Source organism: Danaus plexippus, chromosome 20 (genome assembly GCF_018135715.1).
Source record: "Danaus plexippus chromosome 20, MEX_DaPlex, whole genome shotgun sequence".
In the NCBI taxonomy this organism is placed as follows: Eukaryota; Metazoa; Arthropoda; class Insecta; order Lepidoptera; family Nymphalidae; genus Danaus; species Danaus plexippus.
The window spans coordinates 5,537,005-5,559,163 of NC_083550.1; the positions used below are offsets into that span (position 1 = coordinate 5,537,005).

Genomic DNA, 22,159 nt, shown 5'->3' on the forward strand with positions numbered 1-22,159 from the left:
AAAAAATAAAAAGATACATCTACAAAACAAACCAGTGCCGGCTACGAGTTAAATAAAAAAAAAAAATAATAAACAAGATGGCGGTCCTTTTCATAAGGCATCCGTTGTTAATTACTGTGTTCAAACAACTAATTCAACTTCTACGTATTAAAAAACCTTACCGATATTCACCATTGACATAAATATAATCAATCTATAGAGTGTAACAATTTATGACATTTAGTTTGACGGATAACTGTTTTCATTCTATTTGACCATAGACTAGATATCTTATTATCTTTACTTACAACTAGAAACTCATTCTTGTCGACTCTCTGGTTCCCGTCTGTGTCGAACATGTTGAACGCTATCTGGAAACCGGACGCGGGTTCTGAAAATATATATAAAAAAAATAATAAAAAAAAATGATTATAATCATTAATTCACATTAATACCTCCATACACAGATATCCATCTACTTTTGTAAAAAACTCTTGAATGTCTAAGTTATATTCCAGTTATTTTAAGTGTAAATTAGAAAAAAACTGCAATGAAATTAATTAATATTGAATTAAATATTGGTATTGTATTAAAATACAGTATAAAAGAGGTTGGTGCGTAACATTAGTCATGGATCTAATCATTATACTGTCTATGATATACAAGTCCAGTGTGGGAGTTATTCAGCTGTGCTGATCTATTAAGATCAGTTTAGGCAAACAAAAAATTACTAACCACTTTATCAGAAACATATAAAATATATATAATATGAGATGTCTATGATACTCACTTGTTAATATAGATAGAAGGAACAGGTATTCTGTGTAAGAGATGATTCCTGGAACGAGAGGATTAGTTAAAATACAAAGATAAAAAATTTAATTTCTTCCAAGCTCTAAAACTATATTTATACCAGCTTGAAGGTTTAAACCTTCGAACAACGCCATCTAGTGGCAAATGTGGTGAAAAAGATGAGTGTTTATTTTAAAATGTCTTTGGGAAGTGGTAACTGATATTTACTTGTTAAAATTCGTAGTGACGACACGCATGAAACTATTGGGATAGCTTTCCAAGATATATATTAAGATATTTTATCACTTAAGAATATCTTTAACAGAATAAGGACAAATTTTTACCTTTGTCCCTCATACTCCTGAACATCTGCGAGGATCCCTTCTTCAGCGGAGGGACCTGGTCTCTGAGTTGTTCTATCTCCTTGGCAGTGAGGACGCGTCGTTTCAAACGAGCTGTAATAAATACGTGCGTATAAAATTATTTCGTACATATCAAACATAAACGGGAGTTTAAGAGAAATTTATATGCTTGACAATTTAACTTAATCAATTCTAGTTTTTGCCCGCGACTTCGTCTGGCTGTAAACAAGCTGACTTTGTATTGAATTAAGTTATTATTTTTTGTCTTTCTATCAAAGGGAATAAATATCCCGTGACCGTAACTTGGTTCCAAGCTATAGGCGTTCTTGAGTTATAAATAGTGGAACTAACACCGCTTTCTTAAATATATATTATATACTATATAGATTTAATTACGTTATAAGTCAGATATATTTTTTTTAAAACAATCCAAATGTACCAAAAGGCTGGGCGGCTACGAAAAAATTATTTAACAGGAAGAAAAACAAAATATCTCGTTCCTTCAAACAGAGAACATTAACTTATGTAGCAGGCTCGTATTTTTTTAAGGTCTGTGATACTAACGTCGCGGCTCCTGTTCCACCACCGACTCCAGGAAGTCCTGAGGGGTCATGTACAGCTGGCCGCCGTATTCCACGCTCGCGAACTTGATGAAGCGACGCTCCCGCGATGTCAGCTTCACTGACTTCGACAGCTCTTCGGGCTGCTGTGGACATTGAAAGTACACATAAATCGCTTGCAGGAACATGTCAGGGTATTTTTGGAGATTTCTTCTCGTTGATATCAAAAATTTTACGCTATTTTTAATTAAACATTCAAATAATCTATATAATGTAATTTTATTCTTTTATCGATAATTAAATTCGGTCTTATTGAATTTGAACATTAGCTTTTATAATAAGATAAGAAAAAATAATAAAATAAAGGGAATACCTACAATAAAATTATTTAAATTAATTAAATATTTCAATGTTGTGTTATAGATATTCAGTAAATTACGATTTTTTTTTATCGATATTTAAGATTTTCGCGCTTATGTATAGGCTCATTAACTAAACTAGTGTCGGGTACAACGCTTTGTTACTGTATTTGTGTTTTTTATCGACGTAGACTTGGAAAAGATATTTAGCTTTATTAAATGAATGTTATAAATATATAATAATAAATTGTATATCGAAATTCAAATGCACGTAACCGAGGGACAAAACGTGAGTAATTATAATTGATTATCTTAATTTTTTTTACTAAATAAATTATAAAAAAAAAATTCAAAATTTTCTTTGATAAATATCGTCCTTAAACAAATAATCATGACGTTATATAATGATACATCAGCTACTCTGGGTTGTCTTTGACCCATTAACAATCCAAACACGCGCTTAAATGTAACTTTAGATGACAAAAGTCACTAAAATAGACAACAGATCTTTCCATCTCCATATTATTTTGGTGAACGTTTTAGGTTTCTCTTGTTAAACTCACGGGCTTCCACTGACACGACTGACAGGGCGGTCCAAGTATTTTTGGCACGAAAAATTTTGTTTGTGCAGTCTTAGAACAGATTTCTACTTATACGCTAAACTTCTCCCACGTTTATGCCCAACTTTCTACGCTCGTAAATAGTCTAGTTTAACTGTTTGTGTAAACGAAAGAAAACTCTTTGAAGTCCATACGATTTCTAGACTTAGTTTATTTTCAAGTCTTGTAAAAAATGCAAAATTATTGAGTAACAAAAGGCTAAGTTACTTTAACAATGATGACGGTTGGGTGACGTTATATGTACAAGACACAAATCGGCGGATCTTAGTCCTTAGTTCAATTTAAACCCTACGGACGAACTGAGACGTTTGTACCTAACGTGGAAGAGATAAATCGTGATCATCCTTAGAGAGTCTAAATCACGTAACAATGTTTGAGGAAATTACTTAAGGGTATTTTAATATTCATAAATATTATTGAATGAAGCTAGTTTCTTTTGGAGATTGTTCGAATATTGAGATGTATTAGTAAATCCGTGCAGCGTATTATATTAGAAACGTGTGAGAGAGAATCTATGGATGTTTCTGGATATTTTAAGAAAAAACTGATGAGTGATTTTTCATTAAATTGTATTTGATGACAATCACAATGTGAAATCCTAACAATGGGCTCGCGATTACTGCTAGAGCGAGCAAGACGAAACGTTACGCGGGATAAAGGAAGCATGATCGCTTATAGCAGTTTTCTAATTTTATAATTGTGTACACTAATGTCGCTTAGATATTTTAATAATTTATCCCCAAAATCAGTTCAGATCAAATTATAATAATTGTATTGTGTAAATAATACAAACGGTAGACGCCGTGCCGATAGGTTACGATATCTAAATTATAAAACGGTTATAAATTTCTCTGAGACTATCACCTTAGCCACGTCCACGAGGACCAAGTCGAAGACTAAAACTAGTTTTCAACAAAGGTTATGCTAATTGAATTGAATATTTTCCTTTAAATTGTATGATTTAACAGTTCTTCATTCTAAATATATAACAATATCAGCTTAGTAATGTATATTGGATATATATATTATATTATATAGATATAATTGTTGGTCTAAAAATCGTATTATAAAAAAAAACAATGGTCAGCATACTCTTAAATGATATTCCTCTCAACTATTGTCAACTTTAATTTACAACCCCAGCGGTATTAATGCTTCAGACATATAAAACACTGGCACTTATTTAAGGGGTTGGATTTATTGCTATATTTGTGACAAAACGGCTGTTAAACTGTGATTTTGGTAGCCGTAATTTATTGGGTACGTGTCAGGACTAATTTATTTCGGGTTACTTTAATGGAGGGCTAATTGATTTAATATGTAAGGGCGTATGTTTTTTTGTGGTATATTTTTCCTCGTTTTTATTATAAGCGATTTTTAGTTACAAAGCGTTAGGCACTTTACTTTTGTCTTCCATTGATCACTGTCGCTGAAAAGTTATCGAAAGTCATGAAATGCGAGAATTACGTAGTAAAAGAATAATTTTATTTAAATATTTACTTGCGAAAATTATTTCTATATTTTTTAAAAAATGTTTAAAAAATAACATAATCAATTGATCATTCGAATTTCTAATATAAAAATCTTCTATTACAACAAATTTTTATATTTTTCCATCATTCTGGATATAATTTTGTCATATTCAGTTTAATCCCCTACCACGAGTTCTAAACGTGATACTATGACGACGTATTTATATTTTTCATACTTATGCTAATATTTATATGAAACATGGCAACTATTGGTATTTAGTTTAAAAATACAAACTCATAGTAAGTGTCATAAAATTTAAAATATCTGGTGATCTCAAATATGTATAATTATATAGGTATCGAAGTTTTTGAGTACAATCATCGCGATGTAGCCAATCAGCTCAAACTCGAAATAAGCCATAGCATTAATGAAATCTAAAACATATACATATGTACATTATGTATTTGACATGAATGTCAAGAGAAACCACAGGTTAAATAATCTGTGATATAGTAATTTTTTCTATAATCATTTACATACATATTTATATAAATTTTTTAAACTATGTCTTCATTCGCATTTGAACCGTGGAATATTTCACCCAATCAACGTTTTTATTTGTTGGACGTATTGTAATCTTGAATACTACGTTATTTATATAACATAAAATTTTATTGATTATTGACACTGAATCAGTGTAACGTCTGCGTCGGGATTGATTTCATAAAAGCTGGTTCCGTATATATTTAAGCATTGCCTCACCATGGTTCCCTAACCCTTTAACCCTTTAAAAAAGTTCATTCTTTGAACGGTAAAGGCAGCCCTAGTAGGTTAGTGTCAAATTTGGTTAGGTAGAGAGAGGAGCTTGGACGGTGGAGGTGCGCTTCTAAACCATATAATGTTGAGAAGCTTCGTCTCATGATGAGGACGAGGTGCTCTTCCTGATGCTAATTTTAATATTCGGCCTGAATGATTCGGATGTAATTTATAGTTACGGGAACTTAATCGATTATTAAAAGGATAAATAAATTTAATTGAACGAAAATTCCATTTCCAGAACTTCCAGACGTAAGAAATTCAGGTGCAGTTGATAAATTAAGATCTGGGAATACGTGGTATTGTCCAGGTCAGTAAAATAAATTACTAGTATGAAAGATGACTACAATTCAACCATTGTTATTATGTTAAATAAAATATATTTTTTTTGGATATAAAAACAAATAAATAATGAGACGACATTATCTATTAACATAAGTATTAGATTATATATATTTAATTAATAAAGTATTAATATTTTTTCAATAAAAAAATAAAATAAAACGCATTCAATGTGTTTTTAAAATCAAAGCAATCATTCAAACCACACACTAAGGCTTTCAATAACGAAGCTAACTGTTAACTTAAATCTTATAATTTCTCAACACTGAATATCTCTTTCACTAACCGACTAACGTGATAGATGAGTTAAACAGAGTTAAACGAGTTTGTATAACAGTATGTCTTGTAAATTATAATATATTATGTATTATATTAATGTATAAAGATGAGATTTTATTTCAAATTTTCATAAGAAAAGTCTTGTTTGCTTCAAGGGCATATAAATACCATTGCTATTATTTTTCTCTAGGTTCAATAATGTTTAAGGCGCATTTTCATTGGTCGATAAGTCGGTAGTTAGCCCGATTGCGGGGAGTACCCGCATGCGAGCTAACAACCAATGAAATCCACTGGTCGATAACTCGGTCGATTAAACGTGTGCGGGTGATAACCGCATTCGGGATAACGACCAATGAAACTAGTCAGTCGATAACTCGGTCGATACAAAGCATGCGGTGACTCGCCTCCGTTCAGTCATTTATTAGACGTCATCAATACTACGCGCATTATTTATATTATTAACGCTGTTTATTTACGCAGCGTGGGAGCAAAATGGCTGAACGGTTTTCGGATTCAAAACCCACTGCCAAACTGTAGGTACCTAATTCTCTCGCACTTCAAATGCGGGCTCTAACGACCAGTGGAAATGGCTCCCCGCATGCGGGCCTTATCGCATGCGATATAGACATCACCCGCACCCCGTATGCGGGCTCTGACGACCAGTGAAAACGATAAACTCTTTACGTGCCCTATGGCATGCGTTACAGAAATCTCCCGGACCCCGAATGCGGGCCTTATCGACCAATGAAAATGCGCCCTTATATATTATTTTTGATCGATTATTATTAAAAAACAATAATCTATAGTATAGGTTATTATTTATTAATAAAAGTATATATAAAAATAATATAGATTCTATACTATTCTTCATATTGAATAATAAATATTTTGGTATAGTATAAGTTATACTAATATTGATTTAGATAATTGCTTACAAATCTTTACATAATCGTATTAAAGGAGGAAATTCAATGAGAAACGGGAAATGGTTCGTATTTAGTGTGACTATCAAAACTTGTGGTAGGCATACTTTACTATTATAAGAAGTTTATTTTTAAGATATTTGATTTAGTCTCGTATTATTTTGTGATTATTTTATTTCTAATCGATAAAATATATATCAGGGAAAAAGAAAGTGAAATAATTTCTAAAACTATTACTACCGATCTATTTAAGATAGATTGATTTAATTTTACAAAGTTAACGCCTTGCATATTTTGATTTGCTATGAATAAAAATAATATTACGATTACAAAAATGTTTAATTTAAATTATCTTTCAATAAATATATCAAACAAAATAAAAAAGCGTTTTTTTTTTCAAACAACTCATTAATGTCAATGTTATATATGGGAAATAAATTTGAATAATATTAAAATTTAAAGCGACAGAAAAACGCTATTTCCAGCGAGAAATTAAAAAAATTGCGGAGGTTTCTATTTAGTAAACGTAATTCTGTTGTGAAGAATAACGTTAATGTTTCGTATTTATTTCGATGTTGGCTCGCATTACAAATGAGAAGTAAAAAGGTTGAGATAAGTTAGATTTACATACGAGATAAGTCCTGGAGCCCGGTATATCTCATCTGTATATCGTTCAGGCGCACAAAAACAATTAACGTATTGAATATCATTGTCTTAATGTTAAAGATATTTTTTATGGTATCCTTTGTTATTGAACTATGACTATCCGTAATCGATCGTAGTTTAAGTTATTTCGAATTCAATAGTAGAATATAATGTAATTATTTTTGACATTATTTATAGGAATCAAAGATTCACTTTTTGTGTCATAAGTATAGTAAATATTGCACGTTTCCAGCGCGAATGGAGCCTTAGTATAAAAAGTGTAAGTGCTTGTTATAATTTGAATATAGTTTTGGTAATTTTTTTTATAAAATATAAATTTTAAACCCTACTTCTCTTCTCGTTAATGAGTAGTTAATACTTTCGCTCCACGTGTTCATATTTAAAGTCAATATTTTTTCCAACAAACAAACACTCTAACATCCATTAGTTACATGAAAAGACATTTATATCAGTTATTTATTATTATTAAATAATTATAACATAACTTTTCAAACGGAATGCCATATCTGGCTTCCGAATTTGATTAACTAATACGTGCTTTTATGAAATACCTGCATTCTCGAATCATAAAACATGTCAAGCGTTTGTGATCCTTATTTGGAACTACATAGATGTTAATTTCCCTTGAACATATTATAATTATTCTTCACACCATTAAGTGTCCATATAATTGTATTGTCGAAATCTGTCAGTTTGTATTATATACGTTACAGATGAGATTTACTATGATATCTCGATTTACACAGCAATTAATGTACCTACCATTAGTTATTCCGTTAATGAGATATGTAATCGATACAATAGCTATCGATTTGGTATCAAGAATCGATTCCTATTCGTATTAAAGATATGTTGGCTGATAAGGTTCAGCTAAGTCACGGGCGCGTCTTAGCAGTGATTATCTTCTAATAAGCATTCTCGTTAGCGCGACCTACATAGCTGGCGATTCCGTTACCATGACAAATATATTGCAATCAACTAAAGTGTGGAGCACATAAACGATCTTGCAGCTTGGAGACCTTAAGTACCAAGTACTGAGGATGCCATTCATCATACAAAACAAGCTCTTTGGCGGACAACCCGATGCTGTTAGTTGGGTAACGATTTTGCTAATGCTTCAATAACATCAACGGTTTCCGCGGCTCTTACAGCTTTAAAATATATATATATATATATATACGACCTTTACTTAAAACTGAAGCATACAGAGCGAGCTATGGGAATTTTATTATATATATAGATTATTGAGGTTACTGTATTTCGGATTTGCAAATAATAATAATAATATTATTTGCATCAAGTCCAGCCATACCTGTTAAAGCAACTTGCCTGTCACAAAGATTTACAACCGGCGACATGAATCCAGCCATGAATCCACGTCTTTCTCATTATGTTACTATCACAATCCATCACGACCGTACACACTTACTCACTTACACCACTTACTTTCAAATACTCCAGTACTTTATCCGCTATTGGAATCTAATTGAGAATTATAAGGCGAGAACTTTGAGATATCATGCTTGCAATTCTACGTCCCAAATACACCTATATGTATATCTGAAAGCTTTTTAATGATCCTAGTTTTTGAGTTACATAGCAACAAACATACACACATATTCGCTTATTATATACATATATATATGTCATCAGATCATCTTAAAAACCTGGATTATAAGGATTTATTTTAATTTAGGTCAAGTATAGGTCAGTGTATTCCGATGATAGTGTTATCAGCGTCATATCGACCCACATTAACTAGAGCTTAAATTTAACCGACATCGTAAATAACAGGTTATGTTCTTGCACAACTTGTTTGTTTCGCTTCTAACTGAGATATAAGGCAGTGGGGTAGTAAGTTGATACCTTAGCAAGTCTCTGTAACTGTTCGAGTCTCTGTAAAGTATGTTTCTATATAATTGTTTGCGGTGTATTTATAACTCACTTACAAACTTATTATTTATTTGTATTGCAATAGTAATAACAGATCAGGTAGACCCAGTTGTAGTTTAGGAGTTAGACAATCAGACAGATAAACTTCTTAGACTCTAACCTAGGGAGCGTTTACAGAAAAAATATCGAGAAGTTGACGTAAATATAAAGACTTGTACAGTTTTTTTTAATACAAATATCCCATTTATATATACGTATTAAGACACAAAAAGAAATAAATATACAACGTGTTTAATATAATTAAGGATAAGGATAAATATTTAATTTACTTCCAGTTATGGTTAACTAATGTTTTATAGATAGATCCATCTACATCTACACTTTCTATGAAATTAAATTATTAAAATGTACTTAAAATGACTCGCAAATCTCAATGACTTGTGGTAAACTTAGCGCGGACACAACATATCGAGGGTTATAATTCAACAATTTACTATAGAACTAAACGTCGTTTAGATTATATTGTAATTAGGATATCTCGGGTACCTGGACCTTAGTACGGTTCGCATCGTTAACTTTACACTTACAGTTTAACGTTCGAGGAATCACCTAAGTAAATACGAAATGATATGAGCACGTATGTTATGATTAAATATAATTTTTATAAAATTTTCTGTTTAGAACTTAATTTGAATAACAATATTAATAAATAAAAATGAGCCTTTTTATACTAACCCACAAAAATGACAATTTTTATTTGTACTTTTGTTTTATGTTGATATAAATGTAGGCAATACGGAAACCCATTAACAACCAGCAGGTTGGTAGTTAATTGATGTTTGTATGTAATAAATTTTCCAGAAATAATAACGATAAAATCCAGAACCCTATTGAATTGAATAAAGAAATGGTCAGATATTTGAAGTCGCTAAGTAGCATTCGTAAGCAATTTACTTCAATTTCTAAAAATAACTATAAGACGTGCGTTTTTGTATTGTGGCACGATTATAATTCAAGTAATGGGATATCTGTGAGTCTGTTCGTATTGTAAATACAATGCAAATATTATTTTATTTTTGCATTAAAATAAAGTTCAATATCGTTCGTTGTTTGTTATTTTTATACTTATTATCTTTTATGGATACAATGTCTGACTATGATTTAGCGAAATTCTCTTTAGGAATTCCACCCTTAGTAAGAGTTTATCGTAACTCAATACATATAGTTTAGACATCATTGTATTATTGACTATTCATCTATAAGTTTATTTACTTATGAAAAATCAAGTAACTGTCCGAATTGAGTATGATATTGTAGATTACTACCAAAAATACTGCAAGGTTATCGTCTTAGTAACACGTGGTTAGACTCTTTTACCCTTATTCAATTCCTTGATATAAAATATATAAGATAACTATCTTTTATTACATCTCATACTATTCATACTTTCACTGTAACCCGAGCTGTGTTCGTTTAAAGTGAGACTGCTATCAAAATTGAATTTATGTATTTTTACCGATCGTAATTTTGTCCGTATTGTCCTTGTGACCCAGTTAACTGTGAAATACTGGCTTCGTATTTGTTGTATTGAATTTATAGCTTCTAAATATTATGTACTGGATGTCGGCCTTTATGATATAAAGGAGTAAGTTTCGTTCAACAGTTGTTGCTCTACGAAGAGCAATAATAATCTTATATGATAACTCTCGTTTAATGTTATTATAATTAGGTCTATATACACTAATCTAGATTTGATGTTCCACATTTAAATAAGATTTAATCTAATGCAATTAGCAAATGGCTTCAAATAGATTTAATATCCGGCCAGTATATTATATATTTTAATTAAAACGAACCAATGCACGTGATTTAATTCAGATTTCCTGTTAATGTTTGCGTACGAGCAAGTACGAATATCATCGAACTCCTATCGCTTTTAATTATTTTTTTTATGATAAATGGGTGGAAACGAGCTGATGGCTTACCTGATGGAGGCAATACCGTCGCCCATGGACATCCGCAAAATAATTTTGCAGATGCGTTGCCACCCTTGTTTGGGGAAGAGAAAGGAAAGGTTGGGAAAAGGAAAAGGGCGGGAAAAAAAGGCCAAGGTGATTCTATATTACGATATGTACATTTGGAAAAGTTCATAGTGTCTAAGATTTAAAACTTATACGATATATACAAATGTTATTGTATGTGTAGACGTGCTCTATTGGTAATAATGTCTCAACGTGAGAATTCATTAAGTAATCTTCGCCTCGCCACGTTATGGAGAGTCGGGGGACGTTGTTAGTGTACCATTAGCGCCGGTAATCCCGGATGATCCCGTGGGATTTGGGGAGAAGTTATAAATAAATACTTGACATACCAATAATGGCTTTTACTTTCGCTGTCACAGAACAAATCCACTTCACCTTCGAACCCATCGGTTGTAAATTACGAACTGAAGTAGAAATCTGGTTAAAAACGTCGATGAGATAAGAAAAATATATACATACTTAGTGAACGGTTCAATTAAATACATTTAAACTTAAACAACGAATAAATTTAGGAGTGTCCCATTTATATTTTGAAATAAACGATTTTTACTTAATGCATATGAATATATAAGTGTACTAAAATATTTGTTTCTTTACGAATATTGTGTGTCTGTTTGTTTCGGCTTGACAACACTTCCACTATCAAGCAGTTCATATGTCAAGGAGTTTTACATATTTTTATTAGCATAAACATTTCCGCGTCGACAAAGCCGCTGCACACAGGTTAATAACCCTCTAAGTTAGTTAGTTAACCTTTTTAGTTAGTTACAAAATATAATAATCGTGTGACGTCATACAAACTAAGATCCGAGATTCAACTAAACTGTTTACACCGATGAGAATATTTCAATAATGGCTTAGAACACATGACTAATGTTTGGGATCCTTTTAATATTAATTATCGTCTCGAAAGCGAAACGTCTAAGTAAACTTCTATTTCGCGTAAATCCGAAACAAAGAGTCGCTGTCATGCCGGAGTATTCTATAGTTGTAGGTGTCAATTGAGCTTTGAGCTTAGCCTGTTAAATGTAATGTTTGCTCAATATTTAATGTTATTAGCAGTGTGTTTGTTCGTTTGTTTCGCATCAACTGTTGAACATCATAGTCATAGTACGGATGTTTTATATAGGTATTGTCGAAGGCTAAACATGATGGGGTTTTCATTTAATAATAGGCGGGTAATATAGGTTGTAGAAACATTAATATTTTGGAAGTCCATTTTATATTGATGGAAATGTCATTTCTTGGTTTACTGATATATAAATATATGAATATAAACTTTATTCAGGAAAAAAATCAATTTACCTGTCGGACAACTCATCGACATACATAGATTTAACTCGAAGTTTAAAATAGCCTGCATTACTTCTATGCAAATTGAAATTGACCTTTGCCCTTTTTATATGTGTCAAATAATATTGTATTTAAGATCTATCAGATAAATCTATGACTAATTCGCTAGCGATAAATATATGAAAAATTAAAATATAATGGCTTTATACTTGAATTATTTCGACTTGTAGGAATATATCTTTAATTTTAATTTTTGTAATTCAACGCGTTCGCTTTTATAGCTTTTGACAGACAGACAAACGTGTAGATAGAGCTAAATATACAGTACAGGCAAAGCCATGGATAGAAACTATCCTAATTTCAAATATTCTCTCGTTACAACCCACGAAATATCATGAATGACACGATATCATAGACTATATATAGATAGTCACAAAATCACCATAGTGACAAGCGTAGGTAGATAATAAAAATAGAATGAATGAATTAATTAATTACAATCGAATGAAAATAATCGATTAAATGATTTAAAAAAACGATCCGAACGATTCTCCTAGAAACTAATGAGATAGCAGCGTATAATTTAATAATATGATATTCTGCGTGTATTATACATTAAATGTTTTCATTACGAGGAACATAATTTCAAATCTGTATACAGATCGCTTCCCTGAACAGTAAAACAAAGTGCCCGCGTCTAAACAGACAGACGTTGACGTTTTACAAACACAGCGGTAATGGCGTCGTGAAATACGAAATAATGCTGGAAATTTAATTCAAACATAATCTACCATCGACGATATATTAAAATAATATTATTAAGATCTGGGTGTCTCTACACCATCATTCATGCCTTTGTGTTGACCGAAATTCGATTAAATAATAAAGCAGGCTACACACGTGGATTACATAATAGTTACAACATAATCGACTATAAAGCAAGTACGTACGGACTCAATCAAAATTCTTGTCCGCCACCCACCGACGGCTCGTGTAAAACTTGCTTAAAATATATTTATACCATTTAGTAGGACACGTGTACACGATATCGTCTCCTGAATGAAATGATTGATTGTTAATATACGTAAACTCTGTTAATGAACATCTTTTTTATTTCTTTATGTATTTTATGGTATGCCAGTATCATGTTTTAGTTTATTTTTCTTTACCACTTTATATGTTTATGGTATTTGCTTGCCAGTACCATTTTTTTTTTGCCAGTATTATGCTTTTAATTTTCATTGCTGTTCGCCATTACATTATTTCCCTATCAGTATCAAAATTGTCAATACATTAACTTGATTTATATTCTATTTTAATTATATTTCCATTGTTTATTTATTATATCTTGATAATAAATCTCAAGCGTTTTTTTTTATATCCGCTTAAACAAAAAGCTCTGAACTCTAATATATTACAATACATTTTTTATAACTTTTTTTTAACAACACAAAGAGATCGTGTTAGACAAACTGTTGCAGTCGAAATGTTGATTTACATTCAAAGACGTGTCTTATGTGTTGTACATTAATTGTAAAAGATTCTTAACAAAATGGCGCGGCGTCGCGGCGTCGGACGTCGGACGTATGAGTGATTTAAATAACCAAACAAGGACATTCGTTTATGTCTAATCTTAATTAAACAATACTTATTATCACCTCACTCCGACACGAATATAGAATGGATGTATTAATAATATATATGGCATCATCACCACGGATATATCATTATTCAACGCTAGTCTCTACCCGCGGCTCTGCTCGGTAAAATATCACGTTATTACACCATAATTAGTATCTGATGAAGATTAGAATAAGCACTGTGTTTGTTGCGTCATTCACAGACCAACACACAAATACTTTAACAATTAGCGAAACAAATTAGCGTATGTTTCTTTGTAATTTTTCAATAATTTTTCATCACACATTTAAATTGTTTAATCACAAGTACTTTAATTCATATGTATACATGTATACATATATATATGAAAAATATTATCAGATAACCTTCCGTCCGTCACCAAGAAACACTTAACAGTAAACTATGAATTATTACACCTATCAATTTATCATATATAAAAACAATAGACCAATATTATGATAGACGATAATGTTTTAAACAATAAATAATACGAAAGCCACTTAAATATTGTGTAAGTGAACCCTTAGTTTTTTCTATAGATGTCATTCAAATGAGGTAGTGAAATTTACATATATACATATAAGTTTATTATAAGAAATTTACAAATACATAATATGTTTTATTTTAATTATAAATTTATTGTATTGTTCGATCTTGTATTTATTTAAGGGAATTTTCATTGTATTTTTGTCGATAATATAGGACACAATCAAAATATAAAACGAAAGAAATTGCTAGAACTTGTAAGCGATTCGAGAATATCACTTGGTTTAAATAAAGTTTTATGTATAAAAAGAGTACGTAAAGGAATTAAGACCTCTTTGGACGGAGACGCATTTTAAATTTCGAAATTTAAAAAAAAAATTAAACTAAAAGAATATTTTGCCAATATTTCATTTAAGTATACTCAGATAATTAATATTATAATTTTATTTCTGTTTACTATTAATTAATTTTAGCATAAAAAAGTAACAAAGTATTGCAAATATAAAAACTTCTAGAACATATTTATAACAAAAGAAAATTACACTAAATACAGAAAAAAACCCCTATCGCAGATGATGTATATTATTGATTTTAATATTAGATATGTGTTGATGTTTGTCTGTCTGTATCGTATCCTTATCCCGGTATAATTCTATGCACAGAACGTGTACAAGGGACGCGGGCTTGTAACTTTGTGTAGATAAGACCATTGTGGCGTAGGCGTTGTATTGAGACCTTACACGCTGTCTCGTGCTGTGGGCAGCCGAAAATAGTCAGTTATAGATATAGAAGAACATTGGATTTGTAAGTAGCTGATTAAAAAACATATGAAGTGTTCTAAAAATGGCTTTTTAAGAATATTTTTAAAATATTTTGAGAATTTTATGCATACGTTAAGATAAAGTGACTAATACAATTAATTAAGGTTTTATTTAACATTTAGACACTATGAGGACGGATAGTGTGGGAGAGAGAGAGAGTCCAGAAGAACGAGATGACATTAAAAGTTGACATTGACAATTTGAATGACATTTATATTAGGAAGGCGGGAAATTTTAATTACATTTAACATTGATTGAAATACGCGGGAACAAGAAAAGACGATATAAAATTGTCAGTATAAAAGAATTTTGCCTTTCTATCGATAAATACTTTCATATTATAAGTTTATTTTTAATCTTTCATGTGGTAATTTTTACGTATTACTTAATATGTTTATGTCATTTTGACATTAATGTGTCAAATCTTCAACCGCGTTGGAGGGCAGGGTTTCGTCTTAAGACAAGTATATCTTTAAGCTGTCACATCAAGAGGCAATGAGTCACGTCTCCAGAGCTTGAACTAGATTCATTTGTTGTATTTATTATATTATTATTTGTATAATATACACGCTGAATTCGAACATGTATACGAATGAATTGTATGAGCTGTCAAAAGGCGAGAAATATTATGAAAAAAAAAAACTGAATATATAATTTGACGGACGGAAATGGTGAAAGTTTTTAATATTTATGTATTATAATATGAAATCCATTATATATGGCAGTATAGTTTAAACCATAGCCTTAATTATTTCATCTTTAAAAAAATCTAATGCATAATTTTGGATGTTCAAAATTATTATTCCTCTCCGCTTCGACACATCGAACTGTTGTCATAATTCTGTCATACAGAATATTATTAAATAATAATATCGAATATATTATAAATAATCACAGATATCTCGTGTTTAACTAATAGAAACAAACGCTGTTCCTAAGCAAGGTTTTTTTTTAACCATTCTAAATTTAACCTTGGTGGTAAATTATTATAACTTTTACAAGGAAACTCATTATTTGTGATTCGCAGGTTATCACGGAGGCCGCTACAAAGCGTGTCCAAAGCTAGAGATAGCGGGCATTTAATATTAAAATTACACTGGCATTATTTAAGCCTTATCTCGTTTCCTGGTTCGCCTCGCGGGACTACGCTTAGTTACATATAAAGAAAGCTTGTGTTGGATGTAAGGCGACATTAATTTTGACTTGTTTCATAATTCATACGCTTTAATATGAAGCCTAAGCTTATCAGTTTCAAAATCAAGAATAACACCAAAAAAAAAAAAAAAATTTAAGATAATGTAAATTCCAAGTCTTACTATTATTATTATTATTATATATTTAAACTCAAAAATCTTTCATAATCTCAAAATTCGTATTATTTATAATCTTGACATATCATCATTTTTATTACGATTTTTAATCAGATGTAATTTTAATGGTTCTCTACGTATATATAGTAATAACAAGAGTGTAAAAATACCTATTTCGAATTTAGAATGCCATAGCATATAAAATATTCTTAACACAGTGTACCAACTTAATGTCTGGTTATATAAACGTTTTATAATCATTTTTCTTATGCTATGTCTTCATTCGGACTATACAATTATATATAAGTTTTATTAATTAATAAAAAACACATAAAAATACCAAGAAAAATCATCGCCTATTCCATCTTTATTATGGCCGCTATCAATACAATTACATTTGAATATCAAATAAGACGATACACACAGCATATTCATTTCTCTTAAACGTGAATGTTGATACGTTAACAGTTAACGTATTTTTTTTTACTATGAGTTTTCACTAAAAAATATTTCACTACGCATCGTCACTAATAAACCTTCGCAAATGTATGCAAATGTATGAAAATAAATTAAATGAAACAATTCTGTAGATCGTTTCTCTTAAAAATTTTACCTTTCAAAACAACTAAAAAGCATTTAAAATAAATAATAAATTTATATTGAAATAAACAGAGATTTATAATTATAGTAAATCTTCCTTGACAATCAAAGCATTTTTGGCAACTAAATAAGTCACTCTACTGATCTAAGATTCAAATCTGAGTTTCACAGCTAGAAAACATATCTAGCAGGGAACCAGGAAAAATAAGTACCGAAAAAATTTGGAGAGTATTAATATTTTTTACGTTTTATCTTATCCAAGGCATGAAAAAATGTTGGTGTAGTATAAAACATATTAATAAAATTAAACTATTAATTTATGTTTTCAACTATAATTTTAACAATACGAATAATGTCAAATAATTTGATAAAAAAAATATTAATGAGTTAGTTGTCAGTAAAATTCAACAATAACGACGTGATTAATTTCCAGGACTTCAATAAACGATGAATTAAATGAATATTAAAAAAAAATTTAATATAGGAAAATTTAGGACAGTTTTTTTTTTTACTATTAAAACCAAGTGTGACAATGAAATAAGGAATTCCGTGACATAATTTAAACTCAACGGCACATTACGATAAGTTGATATCACAGAACCTGCCCCGTGACCGACCCGTCCACCGTCCAGCCTCCCTGGAGCTTAATCGTGGACAGTGTTAATAGAAGACATTACATTTAAATACATTTCAATGTTGACTCCAGTCCTGTCCCTTGTCGGAAATTTATTGCTTCATTCAGTTTTACTTTCACGCTGGGAATAATTAACACGTTGGAATCGTATGATTGTTATTGTCTGACAGAGATCTCGTTATATATACATATATATATAGACAACCAGTCGCTCTTCACCCGAATCTATGCCTTATCGATACTGAGAAACGAGGTAGCCTTAATAGTATACAATGTAATTTAAGAGATCTATTTAACCTGGTGATGAGCTACCCTCCAGCCATTTGCTAATTAAGGATTTGCTGTGTATATCATTAAGCCAGTGGGCTGGGTGGACCACACAGTGACACGTAACGGTGAAACGAGATTCAGAACTTTCTGGAAACGCCTCACAGCTATTAATCATTTCGACTTTAAGCTTAGAGGCGTTGCCGTGTGTAAATGTGTTTGCTGTTTAAGAATTTTTTGGTTCGTTCCTTGCTAAAATGTATGAATTTTTTTATTTTCTAACACACTCGCGCGTTTAGAAACTTATAAAGATTAACGTCCCTGCGCATGTACAGCCTTATTAGTCACGACAAAGCCGTATACGGCGCCGATGAGGCTCACAGATTTATTCAAATAGTAAAATCAACATTTCTGTCTGAATATATGATGATGTCAAAACGTTTAATATAAAGGAAATTGAAGGTGAGGAGTCAAGTTAGTATTGAAAGTCTTGACGTGAAGGCTGTATATGTAAATCTTCTATTGGTATAACCCGTTTGCTGATAATATTTTGCCTTTATCCTCATATATAAATTCCACTGCCATATATATCCTCTTTCTGAGTGATTATTACGGTATACATAAACATCATTGGATAAAAACTTATAATTAATATTATCAGGTTGTTGACTGGCTCAAAAAAAAAAATATTTGTTATACGCCACAAGCTCTCCAATTAGAATTTTATAAGAAAGGTGAAATTTCTCTGTATTTATATCCCTAAATAGCTAATCATTTTTCCTACAAAAATGGACAACGTATTTACTATATAACTGATTTCGAAATAAATTAATAAAAATCCATTAATATTTCAATTAATCAATTATTATATATTTATTTTTTTCATTAAGAAAAAATTTTACGTTGCAAACTAGTGAGTGACAAATCGATAGCTGTATCGATAGTTTTCTATTGAAATATAATTCCTTGACTGAATGTAATGACGTCATCATGGAATAAATAATATTAAAAAGAATTGATTTATTGCAGGAATAACAATATATATATAAATCGCTGGTTTAAGCTAGAACTAAACTATGTTACTCGATTATATCACACGTCTGTCTGTTAGACACTTTCATCTCGTAAATTTTTTTATTGCTCTAAAGTATCGAAATTTGTCGATAATGTTAAAATATAACGATAAACTAGCTTAGTATAACAGACAAACATAGTTTCATTTTATATATGTACCCACGATAATCTTATAAATTTAATATTCATGCATATATTCACTCATGTTAAGGGCAATATAGAACTATTAGCTTAATTTCTCGCATATGTAAACTAAATGTAAATTGCTATATCCTTGTTCCAGGCGTCTGTTATCTGTGCTAGTATCCCTCGCTTCCTGCTGGGCCAACAAGCATTCACTAATTTGATAAATCTATGACAAGTCGTAATTATTCCGCGGGATAACATAACATTTGCTGAACGCCCGTGATTTAGGTTCCAGCGTTGCGAAATACAATACTATATAAGATAATAGATATAAATATTAAATTGTGTCTGTGTTTTTTTATGTTATTAATATGGAAAACTCCTATATATTTTTCTTTAGTAACTTTTATTACTTGAAGAGTAATTGTTACCTAATATTTTTAACAATTTTCTTTCCCTTTTCGCGTTATTCTATTATGGCTCAATAACAAAATCTAAAAATCTAGTTTTTATTTCAACTTCCATATAAATATCGTAAATTATTTTCTCATACGAAATAATTTAATGTTGCGTAGGAAGCGCTTTGAATTTAACAGTAAATTAAGGGTTTAATAGATTTAAACAATTACGTAACATTGGATAGATAAAATAACCTGCTGAAATAATGGCCCACATTATAACAAGTATTCTATTTCCAAGATAAATTATTAATGGTTTTTGGTCTACAGTCTCTACGATCACGGTTTCTTGGGCAATAATTAAGTAGAGCGAAATCTTTTGCCACTTTCATTGTCTTAGCGACAGTCAGCTGTATTTGTAGATATTGAAGGTAGTTTTCCAGCAACAAGCACTGTGTGTGTATGTCACTGAACTCCGCCTAAACGGCTGGACCGATTTAAATATTTTTTTGTTGTATCCGTTTGTGTGGCGTACCACATGGTTAAGACACAATTCAATCCGGCAGATGGCGTTGCAGCCGCTATCTAAGATATTCAAAGTAAAGAGGCTGCAACATAGGTTACTATACGTGTTGTTTTACCGCACTGGAAATATCTCTCTGAAGCCAACTTCGACGTACACTCGGTCGGTGACGCGGTCAAGAACTAGTATATAGTTGACAATTACACGACAAAGTTAAATTAACCGTAAACATATAAATAACAATCAGATCTCGTTGGTGTTGTATATTGATATTACGGGCGCCAATGGAGTATTTAACAGCGGTCGTAAAAATTTTGCGTATCAACACACACGCTACGGAATTGATAACCACACACATATATATATTAATATTGTAAAGCATTATAAATATTACTATGATATATAATTAAAATTAATTAATTTATATTATAATAAAAAGATTTACAAGTTGTTTTTTTTAATACGTATATCAAAATAATAAACAAAATTACGGATACATATAAAAATTATTAAATAAATTTACTTAGTTTATTCAAATGTTAATTAATATATTGTGTCATATATGCTGTAAATTAAAATTATTTTATATTACATTTAAACATCAATTAGTAGTGTACGAGAACATAATCTATATATAAGATAAAGTAATTTATGTAACTGCCACGTTTCATAAATAACAGGCAGAGCCGATTGTTTTGCTTAGTAAACCTACAATAGAACGAATAGTTCTACAAAAAAAATATACCAGAATTAGATCCGCAAAGAATTTCCGTTCACACATCGCATAGAGCAATAAAAATTCTCGATGCCGCAGATAACAATGTTTATTGATGCCTACTTAGAAATAAAAATGGAGTTTTTATTACGAGTTTAAAGATTCGCTTGAAATTATAATAATGAATTTGTTAAATTTATTATTAACACTGTCTACAAACCGCGACTGCGACTGCCTTTGCAGACATTCCATGAGAATTTCGTTAAAAAAAATATTTGTGATTGGGTAAAGGAATCATAACTTGACAAACAGACGTTGAAATTCTCATTATTATTTTACATCGGGTTATGTTTATTAGAAACGGTATTACTAGTTTCGTATAAAATTAACGATTAAATCGATTATTTAATATGCAGTTATCGAGAAAATATCATAATCAATTAAAACACGCATTATAAATTACGCGATATCATCTCGGCTTCCGAGGATCTATCAAGCTCGAATATTAACAGGAATATGTAGTGCAGACCAAGGAGGTTATGTGATGACAGATATTAAAACCTCTTTTCATTAAAAAAAAAAGCATCCAAAGAGGCTGTAGTCAAAACATTTTTGGTTTATAGTTTTTTTTTATTACAGAATTTCAGCGATAACAGACATTTCCTAGAAAATACAAAATAATAATAAGTTTTAGTACGGCAGTAAAAATATATTTGGATGATTTATTGCTGTGTGAGAACTAGAATTCCGTTTTGATGTATGGTTTTTAGGATGGCAATTTGATGAATCTACGAGTCGTTATATTTTGGTTTCTATTGATTTTAAATTGATTCATGTAACGAGATGAGTTAGGACGTCCATATAAAAGTTCACGGACAATTTGATTTAAATCTATAAACCAAACACACATTAAACCATTCTAACGCTTGGGGCGATCGCCATGTTTTTTTAATAGCACCAATCTAATTCGACCATTCGCATATTCGTGGAACCGTGTGTAGAACCTTATCTTTTTAATTTAATTTCATAATTTCTAATCATTAATATATTTTTTTTATTAGTTATTCACTGTAACAAATAAATAAACTTACAATCCTACACCATACAATTTAGTCTTATGTACATACAATTAGGGCATTGAGATATGAATGTAACTATTTAATTT

At 30.7% G+C, this 22,159-nt stretch overlaps 1 protein-coding gene across 8 annotated transcripts in view; it reads right to left on the minus strand.

Moving 5' to 3' along the window:
• Window positions 1-22,159, minus strand: part of LOC116773869 (calcium uptake protein 3, mitochondrial) — a 46,709-nt gene that overhangs the window by 5,189 nt on the left and 19,361 nt on the right. For 5 of the 8 annotated variants that reach the window (XM_032666409.2, XM_061523849.1, XM_032666412.2 and 2 more), the window contains 4 exons: window positions 1,698-1,839; window positions 1,116-1,226; window positions 770-817; window positions 288-370 (listed from right to left, as the gene is read on the minus strand). In XM_032666409.2, the coding sequence (XP_032522300.2) occupies window positions 288-370; window positions 770-817; window positions 1,116-1,226; window positions 1,698-1,839 (384 nt within the window). The remainder of the gene's footprint in view (window positions 1-287; window positions 371-769; window positions 818-1,115; window positions 1,227-1,697; window positions 1,840-22,159) is intronic. The other 3 variants (XM_061523850.1, XM_061523848.1, XM_061523847.1) reach the window with 1 other exon arrangement.